The 18,829-nt window shown below is 41.5% G+C and overlaps 1 protein-coding gene and 1 pseudogene across 2 annotated transcripts; one reads left to right on the top strand and one right to left on the bottom strand.

Annotated features, from left to right (window-relative positions):
- Nucleotides 1-332: 332 nt before the first annotated feature.
- On the bottom strand, nt 333-13,684 carry znf346 (zinc finger protein 346). 2 transcript variants are annotated; one of them, XM_014972784.2, is made up of 7 exons: nt 13,579-13,684; nt 10,934-11,037; nt 10,686-10,775; nt 6,619-6,766; nt 6,311-6,529; nt 5,257-5,356; nt 333-4,275 (listed from the first exon to the last, which is right to left on the bottom strand). In XM_014972784.2, the coding sequence occupies exons 1-7, from the start codon at nt 13,634-13,636 to the stop codon at nt 4,005-4,007; spliced, it is 990 nt and encodes a 329-aa protein (XP_014828270.1). In that variant the 5' UTR covers nt 13,637-13,684; the 3' UTR covers nt 333-4,004. The 2 variants fall into 2 exon arrangements, with proteins under 2 accessions (XP_014828270.1, XP_014828271.1); XM_014972785.2 differs by having other exon boundaries at nt 6,311-6,526.
- LOC148155483 (uncharacterized) lies at nt 7,012-8,311 on the top strand (annotated as a pseudogene).
- Nucleotides 13,685-18,829: the final 5,145 nt, after the last annotated feature.

Genomic DNA, 18,829 nt, shown 5'->3' with positions numbered 1-18,829 from the left:
TCTTGTTTATTTTAATTCTGAGTTCAGGTCGACTCCACGATGAAATATGATTTATTTTTTCAAATTTAGTCTAATAACAAAGTCAAAATAACATGAAAATAAAGTTTCAATTTTACCAGAATAAATTTGTTCTCTTGGTAACATTACATCTTTATTCTGCTATTAATAAATATAATATAAACATTTTCATAATTTAAACTATTAAAAATCTCTGCAGCCTGGCATTAATGCTGAAAACCTACAGACAGGATGAATTCTGAAAATATTTTCTGTTATTTGTCATTTCCTTCTTAGAAAAGGAAGTTAGAACAAAAACAGGTTCAAATCTGATCTGGTGTGAAACAGTTATTTTATTTTTAATTCATATCTCAGTTTTAATCTGGAGTCATCACAGTGAAAAACTTCCTGTTCGGTTTGTTCAACTATCAATATTTAAAATAAATGATAAAATATCAGCTGATGTAACATCTGCTTTAGTTAATGTTAAGAAAATGTAATGAACTTTTTCTAAATAAATGAAGTAATAGTTGATTTGTTTGTGACTTTTGACTGAACCTGCTTTCATTCATGAATCAGTTTGCATTTTTTCACATTCACTTATTTTTATCCACATTACAAGAAAAGACTTTGTGTAAAACTCTTAAATGCACGAGCTTTGCAGAACTTTTTAATACATAAACAAACTGAAAGTAACTCTTAAAATCACAAACACAGGATGGGAACAGAAAGGCCATTTCTGTCACACATGATCTGTACAGCACCAATAAAAAAAGCTTTAGACAAAAACATTCAGTACTAAAATATTTCCTGTTTTGACATCGTTTGCTCTGACATCAGTCTGCTTGGTGACGATCAGGAGCTTTTCAGGGACAAACTGAGAAATCCTTCATAACTCAGATGAAGAAAATGGACATTTTCATGCCATGAACTTTTAATGAGACAATCTGGTGACAAACAAACCTCTGCAGGAAGCAGAACCGGCTGAAAACAATCTGATTTAAGATCAGCTCAGGTTTTATTGTTGCTTAAAGAGATTTCAGGGGGAAATGTAACTCAGGATGTCTTACAGAAACATCAGGTAGAAGCCAGAAGGTAACAGAGCCTGTAGTTCAAATAATCAACACTATTTAAAAAAAATGGTCAACATAAAAAACCCCAGCAAAAACAAAGTAAAATGATGTAAACGGCTAAAAGAAATTCAGTAGAGAGCCGGTTTGGAGAATCTCCTTCAATACATTCAGAGGAACAGTTTCTCTGTTGGTCGCTATTACTGACATGTAGCTTTAAAGCTGCGTAGATATTAGCTAACAGTGATCCGTTACGCTTCCTAGGACAGGTTAGGATCCCTCGATGGCCTAAACAAAACCTGTTCATCACATTTTTTTACATTAAATTATTCTCAGATAATTAGATTTCAGTCTGAGCTGTTTTAGGGTCTCTGTCGCTTTAAATCCAAACAAGCTGCTGCTGGCCACGCCCCCAACTCAATATGAAAATGGCTGCAAACAGAGGCAAAACTATACAACCATACATCTTTGAAAAGCAATAGTGAAGCCTCCTGCACAACTAACCAGAATGCAGCAAGTCAACAACTAAACTCTTGACTTTTCCAGCAGACATTGTACAGACTAAAACCAGCTGACCAACCGCTGGAGATCAGCTGGGTTGCTAGGTGATGGCGTGGCGCCCGCTGATCGTGACTCATCAGTAGTTTTAGACATAAAACCCGCCACCGAATCGCCAGAAATCGTCAGCTGTTTTGCTTCTTAGAAGCATAAAAATATTAAAATGTGAATTCTGCGTAATGTTTCACCACTGAAGCTGCAATAAACCGTTTTCACGGTGGGAAGTTTTCCATGGATCAGGAATACTAATTTAGCGGTTTTCCTATATTAAGAGTGTTGGTCACTTCCTGTTGGTCACTTCCTGTTGTGAGGGGTTTAATGGCTGCTGCTGAACCGCCTGCTGGTGTCGCCCCTGATCCGTTTCACTGCAGTCCAGTTTCTGGTACCAGGAACGTTTGGGTCTTTCACATGTGGAAAGCTTTTTCTGGGTCTGAGGTTCTGAAAGCCCAGCCGATGTAGAGCGGTCCGTTTCAAAGCCGCAGCTCAGATTGAAGCGAGGTTATGTTGAGAGAGCATCAGCAGTCAGCAGCTGCAGGTTTGCACCGATTGGACAGAATCTTTATTTTAAGGTGGATTTAATCCATCCAACCAGAAACTGCCTGATTTATTTGATAAAACTCTTCAACTTTACCAACAGACATTCATGGAGGGTTTAAAACGAAACAAAGAAAAAAATGGGTTAACTCTAATCAGTCGATTGTTTATGATGTCACACAGCACTCACTTCCATAAACTTAAGATCTCAAAAATGTTTTTACAAACATGGAAACTCTCATCTAGTTCTGACGGATGATTTTCAGTCAACTTCAGAAACTCAGAACCAATAAAATCCAGTTGGATTAAATATAATTTTGGACTTTGGATCCTGAATTTTGGCTTGTTCTGCTCACCAACATGTTTAATTTGGACTCCTGAGGGAGAGACTCCCCCTGCTGGCCAACCTGAGTAAGCAGACAGGTGGATATCAGAACCAACAACCAGAACAAACCAGAACATTTGACCCACATTTGAGCCCGACCCGTTTCAGCAGAACCTCCAGACTCCGGGAACCTCGGCCCAGATCTGAAGGGCTGGGCGCCTCCAGTAGCTCCACAGGGAACTGTTCCCTCACCGTTTGCGTTTCGAAAATAAATTCACTTAATAAAACGCCAATTTAGAAAAACAACTAATGTTTTGACAAAACATATTGTGGGGACCCGGTGTGTTTTTGGCAGTTTCAAAATTAGTGTATTTTTCAAAACTGCAAAGGAAACTTTTTTTTTTGCCTCACCAGTCACATGACCAACAACAGGATGTTACTACTGCTGGAAACCTCAAAGAGGAAAACAGAAAGTGGTTGGGGGAAGATAGTGCTGCGTATATTTTAATTACTTATGTGAACAAACGTATTCATGTGATTTTAATTGTGTCTCTTACTTAATGGAAACACAACAATTGTAAAATAATTTTTTTAGCAAAATACTAACTGAACTCAGCTGCTGTCAGAACAGCAGTGGTTCACTCAGAGATCAGATATTTCAGTAAATATGAAAATATTAAACTTTCTGCTCAGACGCAGCAGAATGTTTCACCAATGCCTTTTTTTCTCAGTGCTGTAAAAACTAAAATTAGATTTTCCAGTCCATCTTTGAACTGGTGAAGGTCGTTCCTCTGAGCCGCGATCGCCACTGTAATCACAGGATGAAGCGGCGTTGCGTTACCGTGGCGTTGCGTTTCTGCGGCAGCTCAGCAGTGGAAACCACTTCATGCTTCACATAAAATTAAAAAAAATTATGGAAAACCTGGAGCCTCCTCTGTCTGAGACAGCGTCTTCAGTCAGAGGCCTCTACAGAGCCGCTGTTAAACAGACTGCTACAGGCACAGCCATCAACATCTACAGCCACTGAGTGATACGAGTCAACACTTTTAATTTCCCTCTGGGATTAATACAGGATGTTTGAACTGAACTGGATTTTCTTGTCAAAAACCATAAAATTAGCAAACATGTTAAAAATACTGAGACTGGGTCTCGGTTCCCAACAAATCAGCCTGAAAGTGAAGATACTGACTGCTGATGAGCAAACAACAAAACCCCGCCTCAAAAACTTCTGAACAACCGTTTAAACCGCGGCGCTTCTTTCTGTTCGCACGTCGCTGCAGCTAAAAACATCGTACTGTCCGAACTTTGAGAGGAAACAGGAAGAAGAACTGCAGCGTCTCGGAGCCGCCTCTCTGCAGGGCCCAGCAGAAATCAGTCAGAAAAACAAAACAGAAAATGATGGAGGGCACATGGGGGTCACAGTCCAGACTGGTTTACAGGAGCTAAAGTTTAATGGGGGGACTGGGAGTGATGGTTTGTTAAAGGGGGGGCTGTTTGAAGAGTTCAATCCCAGTCCGGCCTCAAGTGTACTGGAACTGGTCCGAAAACGCAGAGAACTCCGGCGTGTACTGGTGGTTCCCAAACTGGCCATCTCCGCCCTCGTACTGGTCGATCCCAGAGCCGTACTGGTCGTCAGGGGCAACGTAATGGTCGTCTCCGGGGGGGTACTGGTCGTCTGCGGGCGCGCGCCGGCCGTCGCCCCCGGTGTACTGGTTTCCCCCTCCAGCGTACTGGTTTGACTCCACAGCTGAAGGTTGGTCGTCTCCAGACTTCTGACCAACTTTCTTCATTCTTTAAAATAAATTTAAAAACATCATAAATTCAGAATTCATTTCCTTTTCTCACAGTAAATTTAAACATTTTGATCATCTGCAGCTAAAATAACAAGAACTGGTTCTAATGGTTTCTTCGTCCAAACCGGCAGGTTGCCACCCGTCGCACAATTATTTGAACAATTCACCCAGAAAATCTGGGCTCATTTGGATGACTGTGATTTTTAGAAGTTTTTTCAAGTTTGGTCAGATGAAGCACTTTTATATTTTACATTTTTGTAAATACACTTCAACCAACCATGACCATGTTCAGTTTGTAAGGAAAGACCGACGGCCTGGAGGTATCTGCAGACTGGTGAAAACATCCTGGGCAGTTTTTGCTTGACAAGTTTGGCACTTTTACAGCGCCACCAAGAGGTGGATGTTGACAAAAACAGCGGTACAAAGAAAAAATGACCTCGCCCTGCCGCACCCTGCGTCGCTACGGCGACCTCGCCCTGCCGCACCCTGCGTCGCTACGGCGACCTCGCCCTGCCGCACCCTGCGTCGCTACGGCGACCTCGCCCTGCCGCACCCTGCGTCGCTACGGCGACCTCGCCCTGCCGCACCCTGCGTCGCTACGGCGACCTCGCCCTGCCGCACCCTGCGTCGCTACGGCGACCTCGCCCTGCAGCACCCTGCGTCGCTACGGCGACCTCGCCCTGCAGGTTCAGAGCCCTGAATATGATTCAGGTGTTTCTGATCGACTTGTCAACGCAGAGTAAAGCTGATCTGTTTTTGTATTAAATGATTAATAATTGGATAGTAAAAAGTGATAAATGGGATATTTTTTAATAGAATTTAATAGAATTACAAGCCAAACAAATCATGCTGAGGTAAACGACCTGCTGCTCAGATGGAGTATTTAAACATAAAATACAAAGCTTTAAAAATATATATCTGCATGGTTTTGTTACTGGTTTCCATGGTCTGGTGACTGGCCTGTTGAATCGTGACTTACTGGTTCTTATGCCTGGCGCCGCTGATGTGAGACTGGTACTGTTCCACGGAGTTGAGCACGATGCTGCAGACGGTGCAGGGGTATCCGTTTAGTGTCGACGCTGCAGACAGGAGAGAAGTTATTTTCCCAGTGAAAAGCTGAACTTTCAGGGACAAAATGATCAGAAAAGATACAGATACTGAATATTCATCAGTGGTAATCTGGTGTGGTTTGATCAGTTATCCAAACTTTACAGCTGCAGAGCTTTTCATCGGGAGTTTACTGATGTTTAATGCAACATGAGAATGAAGTGGAAGGGTCAAGATGATTTTCCAGATTCCACTTTGTCCATTTTAACCACATTTAGTCAGTCAGTTTGCCTAGTCAAAGCACGGTTTGGTTGGTGAGGTGTGAACGCTAACCGACCTCTGACCTCTGGTCCTCCAAACCTCAGTCTGGGTTCGGTTTAAATGTGAACGCCAGGCGGATCAGAGACCGCTCCAGAAGCAGGAAGTGGACTACAGGACAGGGCATTCTGGGTAAATCCAACCAAAGCTAACGTGCTAGCCTAGCGCTAGCAGCAGAAATGGCTCCTGGTCTTTAGCCTAAAGAGAAATCCTCCAACCGCTAAAATCCTCCATCTTGTTTCCATCTGGTGAAGAAGGAAGTTGCTCTCAGTGTCTTCAGAGGTTTTTGTGTCGTTTCCTTCAGTGGTTCTTGGTGCAGCGCCCCCACAGGCCAGGAGGGGAACAGGTTGGTTTTACTCAGAACCACAGCAGCTGGAGGTGGAGCAGATGTTCTGGTTCCAGTAGAACCGGGTCGACCGGACTGAAGGAGGAATATCATCTTTATATATGAATCCTTCTTTACTGTCTAAAGCAGCTGATGCAGAGACGGCTGGTTGAATTAAACAGAGCTCTGCAGTAAGAACAAACCTTTACTATTTTTAGTTGAAACATTACATAAATATGTAAATGAGGCAGAAGATCTGCAGTAAGCCACTAATATTAATGCAGTGAGTCTGCAGAGGACGAACGAGGGGAACCAGAACCCGGGCGGCGGGCAGCAGTCTGACCTGGTGCGGTGGAGGGGCCGTACGTCTCCATCAGCTTTAGCCTGGTCATGTGTTTTTTATGCTTCTTGCCGGCGTAGTGCTGCTGGGCCATGAGCGGGTTGTTGAACGACGCCTTGCAGGTGGAGCAGAAGCGATCTGGGTTGTTGTTGTTGTCGGTTTCAGAACCGCCAGCTGAATTGTCGACGGGTTTCTCCGCTGGCTGTGAAGTCTGAGAGGCTTCTGCAGAAAAAAGGTGTGTGTAAAAAAACACAAGAAATGTAAAAATAAAACAGGAAATGTTCTTTGGCTGATATGATGGAAGCAGCAACCTGGAGTCTGGGATTCAACAGCTTTCATTTTCAGCCTCTTGGCATGAAATTTGCCCTGATAGTGAGACTCGGCCATAACCGGAGACGTGAAGGTCATATTGCACAGGTGGCACACCTTCAGCCGGTCCGTGTCTCCGTTGTTGCAATCCTGCAGAGAAAAGACGCACAAACAGTTGATCAAACATTTAACAACAAGGAAACGTTTGAATTTAAAGATGCAGCAACCAAAAACGTTTAATTTATGGATGAAACTAATCGATTAGTTAATCATTCTGCAGATTCTTCATTAAACTTTTATATGCACTAGAGCAGGGGAGCCCAAAATCGGTCCTGGAGGCCCGGGGTCCTGCATGTTTTACTTCTCTCCCTGGTTTAACACACCTGGATCAAATGATGGCTCAGTAGAGGCCCAAGAAGAACAATGACAAGCTGAAAAGGTGGTTACTACCACCAGGGAGAGAAATGGGCCTCCCGGACCCACTTTGGGCCCTCCTGCACTAGAGCTTTGGAGCGTGGCATCACTGCTGCAGACGCACTCTGCAGCGCGGTGGCTGGAGGGATGTGAGCGCCATCTTGAGGGGCCATAAACACAACAGACAAAAACAACAGTCTCACAGATTTTTTGAATCCAAGGTGCTTAAAATAATTTAGCTATGGTAGAACTTGCTGCGTTATTTCATGTAATGTCCGATCACACGACTGAAACTGTAAAAAGATGGAAAACGGACTTTCGTTTCGCTGTTTCCTGCCTGGAAACAACGCGAGGAGGCTAAGCTATCAGAGCTAAGGAAAAGAAAACGAACGTCCTGGTATCAGCGGTGAGACGTCCTGATATCTTCTCCAACATCCCCAGGTACCTACAAGTTTGCTCCAGACATTTCCATTCTGGTGAGTGTTTAAATTCGCTTTGTTGGTGTTGTGTCATAATATTTTTTCTATGATTTTGTCCGGGTGTACTCATGTTCAGTTTATGCTGACTTCATTTAAGTGGGTCAACCTTGTTTAGGTTGGACTAATATTGTTATTGTTAATACTGGAGAACAGGGAGCTCAGGTCAGAGCTGAATAAAAAGTAAAATACTATACAGGACTTCCTTGCTTTGTCATCTTGTTATTTAACACTGTTAGGCCTTTTCTGCTGGCATCAAAAAAAACTTTCACAGTTTCAAATGTTTTTTCTTACACTAATGTGTCTAAGACTCGGTCTACCTGTTCAACATCTATGCCATCTTTTTAATGTGTCACATAAAACTGCCCAAAGCCTTTGCTAGATGTGTTGGATGCTCGCCTTAAGCCCATGGTAAGCTGGCCTGAGAGGCCACAAGTCTCCTCAGTTTTTGGAAACATTTGGAAAACATGTAGCAATTATTGTTGACTGTCTTGAATTAGGCTCAGAAAGAGCCTCAAATTTAAAAGCACGTGCAAAATCCTTCTTCCTTATTAGTATAACACCACATGGGTGGGTTCCTTTTATTTCTAAGGAATGAGGTGGACGTGCATCAGATAAGCACATAGCAGAAAACTGTGGCCTTCTCTCCAATTTATTACCTGGGGACATTGTGTTAGCTGACAGAGGCTTTGATATTAACGACAGCGTAGGAATGATGTGTGCTGAGGTCAAAATGCCATCATTCACTAAAGGGAGAGGTCAACTGGATGCCAACGCCACACGAGCTGCAGCTCACCTCAGGTGATCGGTTCCACCAGGAACAAATACTAAATGTTACACAGAACCAAGTAGGTTCCTGCTTGCATGTGAAGGTGACATGGGGGGTGTGTGTGTGTGTGTGTGTTTGTTTGTAATACCTTGTGGGGACGATTTTCCTGACATATACTACGTTGTGGGGACCGGAGCCTGGTCCCCACAAGTGGAAACCCTGTTTTTGGGTCAGAGTTAGGGCTAATGTATGAATTGAGTTTTGGTTGGTTATGGTTAGGAAAAGGGTAAAGGTCAGGTTTAGGCTGTAGAAATGAATGGGAGTCAATGGAAAGTCCCCACAAAGATAGGAACACAAACACGTGTGTGTGTGTGTGAGTGTGTGTGCGTGAGTGTGTGAGTGTGTGTGCGTGTGTGTGTGTGTGAGTGTGTGTGTGTGTGAGTGAGTGTGTGTGTGAGTGTGTGTGAGTGTGTGTGTGAGTGTGTGTGTGAGTGTGTGAGTGTGTGTGAGTGTGTGTGTGTGTGTGTGTGAGTGTGTGTGTGTGTGTGAGTGTGTGTGTGTGTGAGTGTGAGTGAGAGTGTGTGTGTGTGAGTGTGTGTGTGTGTGTGTGTGTGAGTGTGTGTGAGTGTGTGTGTGAGTGTGTGTGAGTGTGTGTGTGAGTGTGTGAGTGTGTGTGAGAGTGTGTGTGTGTGTGAGTGTGTGTGTGTGTGTGAGTGTGTGTGTGTGAGTGTGTGTGAGTGTGTGTGAGTGTGTGTGTGAGTGTGTGTGAGTGTGTGTGTGAGTGTGTGTGTGAGTGTGTGTGTGTGTGTGTGTGAGTGTGTGTGTGTGTGTGAGTGTGTGTGAGTGTGTGTGAGTGTGTGTGTGTGAGTGTGTGTGTGTGTGTGCTGCAGCTTAGTGAACATCTGTTCTAACGACATGAGAAAAGTGTAAAGCATCATGAAAATGATGTTTCACACGAGAACGTTAATATGAAACTGCAGTTAATTAAAATGCAGATTATTTTCTGAAATATTTGTAGTTAGCTCTGTTTTATGTAAAATGTAGACAGCAAAAAAAGAAACTTGTATTTGTTCCCCTCGTTATTTTGGGATATGTGTACAGTTGGAAGTGTCTGCTCTCTCTCATTTAATAATTTAATGTGGTAAAAATTCATGAAACGTTTGAAGCTCTTCAAGTTGCATGTAAACAGGAGATGAAATGGATCATTCCAAGTAAAAATCTGATATTTCAGAGTAAACAAAGGTGACAAGTAAATGTTATGAACTGGATGACATTCAGGTAATAAATATACATGTAATGAAATCAATCCTGTCTGAATTTTATGTAATTGAACAGGTAACAAATGTGATGATCATCTGAGGTCAAACATTTCATGAAATATAAAATTATCTAAAAATGTAAAAAGGGGCCAAAATGGAATAAGGATGTGTGCCTCATCTATCCAGTTTAGTAGAATAATTTCACTGATTTTCAGTCAAAGGGTCACATGACCTACAAGCTATTGAAGAAAACATATTTAATATTAAAATTACTTAAAATATTGAATATGACTTAAAATTTTAATAGAGTATAGTGTGTCTCATGTAACAGCATGAATTGCCACGTTTTTGTGTCAGATGGTCACAAAGCTTTTATTTACAGGAGCGTTTGGTTCGGAAACTGACGGTGAGCCTCCGAGCGCCGAGGAGGGAGCGGCGGAGAACGGCTGGCCCAAACCAGCGTTCCTGAACCGGATCCACCTGGAGCTAAACGCCGCTCCCCGCGCAGCGCCGACATCCAACATCCACCTGGAAACAACTTCACTGCACTGGTAGCAACAAAAACACCGGAATAAAGCTTGTTTTGGTCTGTGGCCCTTAAAGATGGCGCTGGCTCCAACGCTGCGCTTTGGAAAAACATTAAAATATCAACACATAACTGAACCTTTCCAAGTAAGAAAATAAACATTTTACTGTTTAAAGGTCGATTTATTTTCATTCCTATAGTGACATGAGAAAAACTGAACATCAATACAGACTAGAACTAAATCTATGGATTAATTATTGATCAACTGATTAATAATTGGATGCCAAATGAAGATAAACTGCCACTGGAGGAATTTTGGGTGGAACAGATTTATAGAAAATGAAGGTTTTTCTTTTTATCTGAAATGCAAAATGTTTATTTTTTAAACAGTTTCACCTTAATTACTGATCTGAATACGTTGTTCTTTCAGCAAATTGTCCTTTTCTTTAGCCTATGTACTCCAGTTAACAATTAATCAATTACTAAATCAATTGGTGATTATTTCAATAATCAATTAATCACGATTAATCGATTCAGCCCTGCTTCTCTGACATAAAAACGGAGGTTTTTCAGTTTGCTCCACATCCTGTTGGCGTCACTTTTTTCATCTGAGGTTTTCACTCACGTTGTCGGAGGTTTTGGGCTTCTTGACCGGATCGCCGTTCTCATTTTCCAGGGAAAGGAAACGCCGAACCTTGTTGGCATGTTTCTTACTCTGGAAGCAGAAAAACAGTTCTTGACTGGAAATAGAAAATAATCCAGGTCTGGTTCATTGTAACAAGTTACTGAACGTGTTAAGGCTCCAGCAGTGTTTCACGTCTTTACAGGATGTTGATGAGCTTAAAGCTTCAGCAGCGATTCTGCTGCACTGACCTGATAATGAGTCAACTTCTGAGACTGAGAAATCAGGACGGCGCTGCAGACTTTACACTGGGTGTCAGAAAACAGGTCGCCTCGCTCCCGGATCATTTTATCTACTGCAGGGAGGAGAGCGACAGAAGCACAGAGGATAAATCATCTGGAAATAAAAACCCACGGCAACACGGCTGCTGTTTTCACACTTATCAAGGACAAACCGGCTCTTCGATTTACACAAACCTCCCGAACGCCTCTGATCAGCAGAAACCCGCGAATAACGCCGCCAAAAAATAAAAATAACATGTTTTCAGGCTCATCTGAGTCACAATTTAAACAAGATTCAACTTGGTGTCAGTTACAAAAATATACAGAAAATATTAAAATAATCTGGAGATTCAAGATGGTCAACAAAAGACTCCGTGGTTCAACATGTGGCGCGGGGGCCAACTGTGGTCCAAGGAGTTATTTAGGCCACATGCCAGTTAATGCAGGTAAACATTTTATTTTATTTAAAAGAGGGCAACTTTCATTTATTAAAGTCTACTTAAAATGTAAAGTGTGACACATAGTATTCAACTTTTATGTTTTGGCTTTAATTTAATAGTAAATAAAAATGAAACATCCGGAGACTTTTACTCAAAAAGCAGACTCATGCTCATTTATTAGTATATTTTATTTTTGTTGAAATAACAAAAACCCAAAACATCCATGACATTGTTTCTTTCTTTCACCAGGCTGACCTGCGAGAACGTTTCAGGTTTGCAGACCCCCTGCTGCACGTTAATGTCGTTTCTGCTTAAATCGTGACATGCAGGTTTGGGTCGTTTGTTTTTCTCTGATTTCTTTTGTAAAAGGAAAAGATGGATTGTTAATTTGAAGTTCTGAGGTGGGAGAAAATGCCAAAAATGTCAAGCGCTACACATTTTTTATTAAGTGTAATATCAATACAAATAAATGTAAACAAAATATTGATGTTTGCTTGGACACATTTACTGAATAACTTCATTATTCACACCAAAATGACCAAAAGCTTCCTGTTTCTGATGGATTATATTTAATTAAGTCACATAATTTAATAAAACACATTCCTAAAGCACAAACTTATTTCCAGTTCCTGACTGCAGTTCACCGATTCGTCTCTAGTATTTGAAACAAAACTAAATCTAGTATTTCAGGCCAACTGTGGCTTACATCAGCAATTATGAAACAAAACTGCAATGCAATATCCAGGTGTCTGGCCACGTTCATACCGTGATCACGTTTAACAGCAAAACGTGGACGTAATCTACAGCTTAATCCCAGAATTTAACCATTTTTATTTTCATAATAAATGTAAGAAAAATATCTTTGTGTTTCAAGGCAGGCACACTTACTGTGTTAAAGTTTTAATGGTGAAAATATAAATTATACATTTAAAAACTACTGGATGAAAATGGACCATTTTTACAATAAATTGGCATTTATTGTAAAACATGAAAATACAACTCCTCCAATATGGTTTGTTGAAGAGAAGTATTTCTTTAAAAAAAAACTTTTTTGAAGAAAGTAGTCAAGAGAAGCGCTAACTAAACATATTTTTACTCGAGTAAAATTAGTCGTCCAAGAAACTACTCATGAATAAAATGGTATGACAGGCTACACAAGTATTAACTGATCAGAAAATATTATTTAGTATGTGAAAAGTTATGTGCCAATTCTGTTTAAGAGTAAAATAACTGAAAATCACATATAAAACAATTACAAAATAAATGTAGGCACTAGAAACTTTTAGAAATCAGCTTTTCAACAGAAAGCTTAACAAACATTTGCAGCTTTTATCGTGTTTTGATCTCCAAATGGCTCAGCAAATACGTTACTAAAACAAAGCTGGTGTATGAACAAGAGGTCTCACTTTGGCAGAAACCTAGTACATTTTTAATTAAAATATATTCAGTGAAGTTACTCCAGCTGAGTAGAGACTCCATTAATTTTGGTCAGATATGAGTAAAGCTATTTCATAATAACATTACTCAACTAAAAGCAAAAAGGATGTTGGAGTAAATCTACTCTTAAAAGTATATTTTATAACAAACCGTTACTCAAGTAAATGTTGCTAGTTTCTACAAAGCTCTGCTATTTGAAAATGTTGCTAATATGCCCATTTTCAGTCATTACATTATATTTATTAATATAACGATTTAGATTAAATGTGCAGTTGTACACAGCTATTTGTGACCGGTGAATAACGTGATGGATGTGGGTTAAATTTAGAGCATCCTGTCAGGATAGCTAGGCTGCGCTCCATCGCGATGTTTAACTGTGAAGTCAGTGAGCGGCTTTCCCATCACTACGCACAACAAACTGCATAAAAACGCCTCCTCCCAAATAATTAAAACAGCTTCTTTAGCGGAACACAACATGGCGTTGCTCCCATGGTGTTGTCCTAAACGTATTTTTAGATAAAAGTCCGAATTAACATCGGATGCAGACCTGCTCTCGTCGACCTTGGAGCAGAAATGTTAGAGCTACTTAGCTTAGCACGTTTTAGCATTAGCTTCAAGGAAGCCGCGAAGAAAACCGCAAAGTACTTCAACCGCTACACCCTCTGGGACGGCTGCTAGGTGCGCTGATGCGGTTCTCTACTAGCATATGCATGCGTTTGGAAGATCCAGATGTCATACCCTCCGCCAGTCCCGAAGGTAAGACAGGAAAACTGTCGGTCTGCATCGTCTCCGCCATGATTTTTCTACACACAGCATCGGCTTCCAACAGCGCATGCGCGGCAAATAAAGAGCCTGGAGGCATTTAGAAAACTGGGCTTCAAAACAATTAAGTAAAAGTTTCCTTTATAACACATCGAGTAAATATGTGTTATAAAGATGCAATTAAGATGTAAGACATTATACCCTCCGAAACATATGAGGGTTCTTTAATGTTTTTGCGACTGTAGCTTTAAGAATTGACGTAGTCATGGAAACCATCTTTGATAAAAACACATTTAAAATGCTCAACATTCGGTAATCAATAAGTTCGTAAAGTGGACACAGAGGGTCTGAGCCGGACAGAAGAGATGATTGGAGAAGTTTCTAGAGCCGGCGACCTTTAAACGGTGCAGACCCTAAACTAGCCACTAGATGGAGACAAATCATTCAGTTTGTCTCTGCGTGTATGCCGCGGCGCCATGACTCATGTTGGTCCAGCTCTGCATGACTCCAAAATTACATGATTTAGAGTGGTCTAGTCAAAGTCTGACAGTAAATCCAAACAAAGGGCTAGTCTTCCTTCACAATGTGTAAAAGACTGCTTGTCAGCTGTTGCAAACAGTTTATGATAGTTGTTGCCAAACTTCACAAAGGACAAGAGAGATAATTTTAACTATGAATATAAAATAACATTTTACACAAATAAAAAGATAATTTTACTGTCAGTTATGGAATGTAACACTGCTTGAATCCACTTATTAACACATCATAAATCATGTCATTCTTATTCTGAGTGAAATTAGTTATATTAGTTTGTTATACAGCTCATAAACCTTTTGGATCTGAATGATTTAGTTCCAAACTAAACAGTAACGACTGACGTGTGTCATGGAGAGGAATATTTCCACTGGTCAGAGGAAAAACCATCCATATGTAATGTATATATATGCAAAGTATGTCGATTGGTTTATAAATGACTAATGTAACGTCCAGATTAAAGAAACATTTCTGCAGCAGCTGTAACGTTCTCGCGTGGCCTGGGGAGGAAAACGCTCAGCGACGGCACAGAGAAAACAACAGAAAATGTTCTGTTTACAGAAAGCTGTATGTCTGACCTTTGGTTTGCTGTGGAAACATGAAAGCAGCTGTTAGAAAATGTCATTAAAGTTAATGACTAGGGCTGTTGTAAACGAATATTTTAGTAATCGAGTAATCTATCGATTATTCTTACGATTAATCGAGTAATCGGATTAAAAAAAAATAATAAAATGAAATATTGGTAAATCTGGCATAATACCGGTGTTACTATCAGATATCAATATCAGTCCAATGTTTCATATTTGAGCATCCCTAACAGTTGCTTTTTTGTAGTTTAGAAAACTAACCTGTAACAATAATAGCTCACTTTCTAAGTTAACCAGAAGAAAAGTTATAGAAAAATCTGAAATTATATTGAATTTAATAACAAAGAGGCAGGCTCACAAATATGCTTATAAAAATGTCTACAATCCAGCTTTTAGTTTATGTATTCATCTTCAGTGAGTTTAATAGATTAATTAAACTCACCTTGCCACCTAACCTGTCACGCTTTGGGTTTGAAAATACGGGAAATGCCGCCTGGAGTGGGAGGAGAGGGCGAATGAACGAACATGGGGTGGAGGGGAGGAAATAGACCAGCGGACTGACGAACCGTTAGACCGGGGGACGAACACGGGGGGAAGCAATACGGGATATTTACGACACCTTCACTGGTCACACTCAGAAACTCATCTACCAGCCATGTACGATGCGCTCCGCCACCCGTTTCTTCAGACCGGGATATGAAATTTATTGTGCGGTTCGTCGGTAAAGCTACATTTACACGGTAAGCATCAGCTACTCAGCCGCCCGCCCTGTTCAGGCTATCCGCTCACCTCAGCGCTCTTCCCGCCGTTCGCTTTCAACCAGCAGCCCCGGAGGAGAAATGCTGCCGTACTCCAGGCATTCCCCCAGTCATGTTAAGGATGCTTATTGGTTCCCCAAAAAACGATAAAAAGTCGGGCATTATCATCAATCAATAAAATCCCCACGGGCCAATCTTGAAGATTGGACTTTATGCCGCTGAGACTTAGCTTTTGTCAACAACTCAGAGGCGGAAGTGAGAGCTCCGCGCAACGCAAATGAAGTCCCGGCCGGAACACGGTGCGCTAACTAATAAAACATAAATTAACGAAGCTTCGAGGCAGGTAAATTTTCCTCGAGGAATTTTAGTAATCGAGGTACTCGAATCATTCGAGGAATCGTTTCAGCCCTATTAATGACTAACAGATTTAAACCTTCTGGCTCTTTTTGTCTTCAGAAGATCAAGAAATTCGGCTCAGATTTCTCATTATTCACATTTGTTGTGTTCTTACGTGGTTTAGTCCAAAAACATGAACTTTCTGCTGCTGTTCCTAATATAAACTGTGTGGAACATTTTATGTGCTAATGGCTTTTTAAAGCTCTTTTCTTTTAAATTTGACCTCCTTCATAGGCTTTTATTGCCCAAAGCACCAAATAATAACATTAATAGGTATGAAAATGTTGTATTTTAGTGTATTTCATTTATTTTTACATTTGAAAATAAAAAAAACATTGATTAAAATGGCATTTACACGTCTGTTCTAGGGCTGAAACGATTCCTCGAATGATTCGAGTACCTCGATTACTAAAATTCCTCGAGGAAAATTTACCTGCCTCGAAGCTTCGTTAATTTATGTTTTATTAGTTAGCGCACCGTGTTCCGGCCGGGACTTCATTTGCGTTGCGCGGAGCTCTCACTTCCGCCTCTGAGTTGTTGACAAAAGCTAAGTCTCAGCGGCATAAAGTCCAATCTTCAAGATTGGCCCGTGGGGATTTTATTGATTGATGATAATGCCCGACTTTTTATCGTTTTTGGGGAACCAATAAGCATCCTTAAAATGACTGGGGGGGAATCCCTGGAGTACGGCAGCATTTCTCCTCCGGGGCTGCTGGTTGAAAGCGAACGGCGGGAAGAGCGCTGAGGTGAGCGGATAGACTGAACAGGGCGGGCGGCTGAGTAGCTGATGCTTACCGTGTAAATGTAGCTTTACCGACGAACCGCACAATAAATTTCATATCCCGGTCTGAAGAAACGGGTGGCGGAGCGCATCGTACATGGCTGGTAGATGAGTTTCTGAGTGTGACCAGTGAAGGTGTCGTAAATATCCCGTATTGCTTCCCCCCGTGTTCGTCCCCCGGTCTAACGGTTCGTCAGTCCGCTGGTCTATTTCCTCCCCTCCACCCCATGTTCGTTCATTCGCCCTCTCCTCCCACTCCAGGCGGCATTTCCCGTATTTTCAAACCCAAAGCGTGACAGGTTAGGTGGCAAGGTGAGTTTAATTAATCTATTAAACTCACTGAAGATGAATACATAAACTAAAAGCTGGATTGTAGACATTTTTATAAGCATATTTGTGAGCCTGCCTCTTTGTTATTAAATTCAATATAATTTCAGATTTTTCTATAACTTTTCTTCTGGTTAACTTAGAAAGTGAGCTATTATTGTTACAGGTTAGTTTTCTAAACTACAAAAAAGCAACTGTTAGGGATGCTCAAATATGAAACATTGGACTGATATTGATATCTGATAGTAACACCGGTATTATGCCAGATTTACCAATATTTCATTTTATTATTTTTTTTTAATCCGATTACTCGATTAATCGTAAGAATAATCGATAGATTACTCGATTACTAAAATATTCGTTTACAACAGCCCTAGTCTGTTCCTCAGATTATAATCTGAATTCTTTTGAAGGTGCAGTTTGTTTGGCTTAGTGATTTTTATTTTTTTTTATAGAAAGTAATTTTATGAATGTCTAAAATGTCTGTCAATAGAATGATACTTTATTGTAGTGGTTCCCAAACTATTTCTGCCCCCCGTGGCTTATAAACAGCTGTCTGGTTGAACGATGTGTGTGAGCGAAGGGGGGGTGGATTCTTAGAGACTCATTGTTACTCAGCCCGACTCCAGACGAACTTTTTGGGGGGCAAAATGAATCATAACTGAACATAAACGACACCAGTAGCCTACAAGCTACTTGTTAACAAGCTTAAGGTTCTGTATTGGTATTAGCTAGTCATCTGTTAGCTAACTTTACCTGCTTCCAGCAGCTTCACTCAACAGTCGGTTAGTTTGGGGGAAAAACTGTGAAAAGTTCTTTGCGTTTTGCTGCCATGATTCTAACACACCTGTAGCTCCGCCCAGCAGCAGCAGGTCTCCTCCACAGGTGGAAACCCAGCGCGAGCGTCGTAGCGCTCATACTGCGTTTAAAGGCGGCTCGGAAAAACAGGTTACCACATGTTAACAACGGATTAAACAGTTTTAACTGCTGATAAAAGTGACAGAGGACACAGATATGGGACGTGTGGAAGCCTCTACTGCAGGGGTCCCCAGGCTACGGCCCGTGGGCCGGATCCGGCCCGCCACGTCATTTGGTCCAGCCCCCTGAACAATGCCGGATCCGGCCCGCCTCCTCATACCAGAGAGCATTCAGTGTTTTTTTTCATATATTGTATTTTCCGGTTTATATGTGAATTTTTCTTCAACCACCAGGGGGCTTTTGAGCAGATGTTGAAACTAACTTTCCCTCAATGGAATATATACTAGTCAGTCCCAGTCACCGTTTCACTCACGGTTTTTTCCATTTGCATTCTGGGTAAAAATCTATCTAAAAGCGCGAATGTGTCGTCGCGCACCCCCCCCCCTCGACAGTTTCAAAGACAGAACAGCCCCCTCCTCCTCCTCTCGACAGTTTCAAAGACAGAACAGCCCCCCCCCTCCTCCTCTTCCCCCCCCCCCCCCTCTCGACAAGAATTTTCTAAGGTTTCTTTCTACAAAACCTGAGACCGGCCCCCGACCAGAGAAAGAAACAGCTATGTGGCCCTCGCAGGAAAAAGTTTGGGGACCCCTGCTCTACTGTATCAAATTGACAGGAATAACAGAGAGTTGGCCATTCTAAGGTAAAAACTCAGCGCAGACAGCTTCATGTTTTTTTGTTTTTCATCCAGACGGCTTCCCGTGCCCCCCTGCAGTGGCACGGCGACCCCCTGGGGGGCGCGCCCCACAGTTTGGGAACCTCTGCTTTACTGTAATGCTGTTAATTTCTTTATTTTCTTAGTTTGGGTTTCAAACTCAGTGGTAGAAAATGACTAGAAACAAGAGAAAAAGTAAATTTCAGAAACAACG

This window comes from Poecilia mexicana, unplaced genomic scaffold, assembly GCF_051168715.1.
Source record: "Poecilia mexicana isolate PSO_F unplaced genomic scaffold, ASM5116871v1 scaffold_14, whole genome shotgun sequence".
NCBI classification, from domain to species: Eukaryota; Metazoa; Chordata; class Actinopteri; order Cyprinodontiformes; family Poeciliidae; genus Poecilia; species Poecilia mexicana.
Note: the sequence above shows the minus strand (reverse complement) of the source record. Positions and strands in the feature narration are given on the sequence as shown.

Bases quoted from the DNA above. Each gene is read 5' to 3' on its own strand.
- znf346 (XM_014972784.2), bottom strand. From the start codon at position 13,636: ATGGCGGAGACGATGCAGACCGACAGTTTTCCTGTCTTACCTTCGGGA. The intron at 10,776-10,933 runs GTCAGTGCAGCA...TTCTGCTTCCAG, and splicing joins AGAAGTTGACTCATTATCAG to AGTAAGAAACATGCCAACAA. The intron at 5,357-6,310 runs GTCAGACTGCTG...TCCTGTCTGCAG, and splicing joins CGGCCCCTCCACCGCACCAG to CGTCGACACTAAACGGATAC.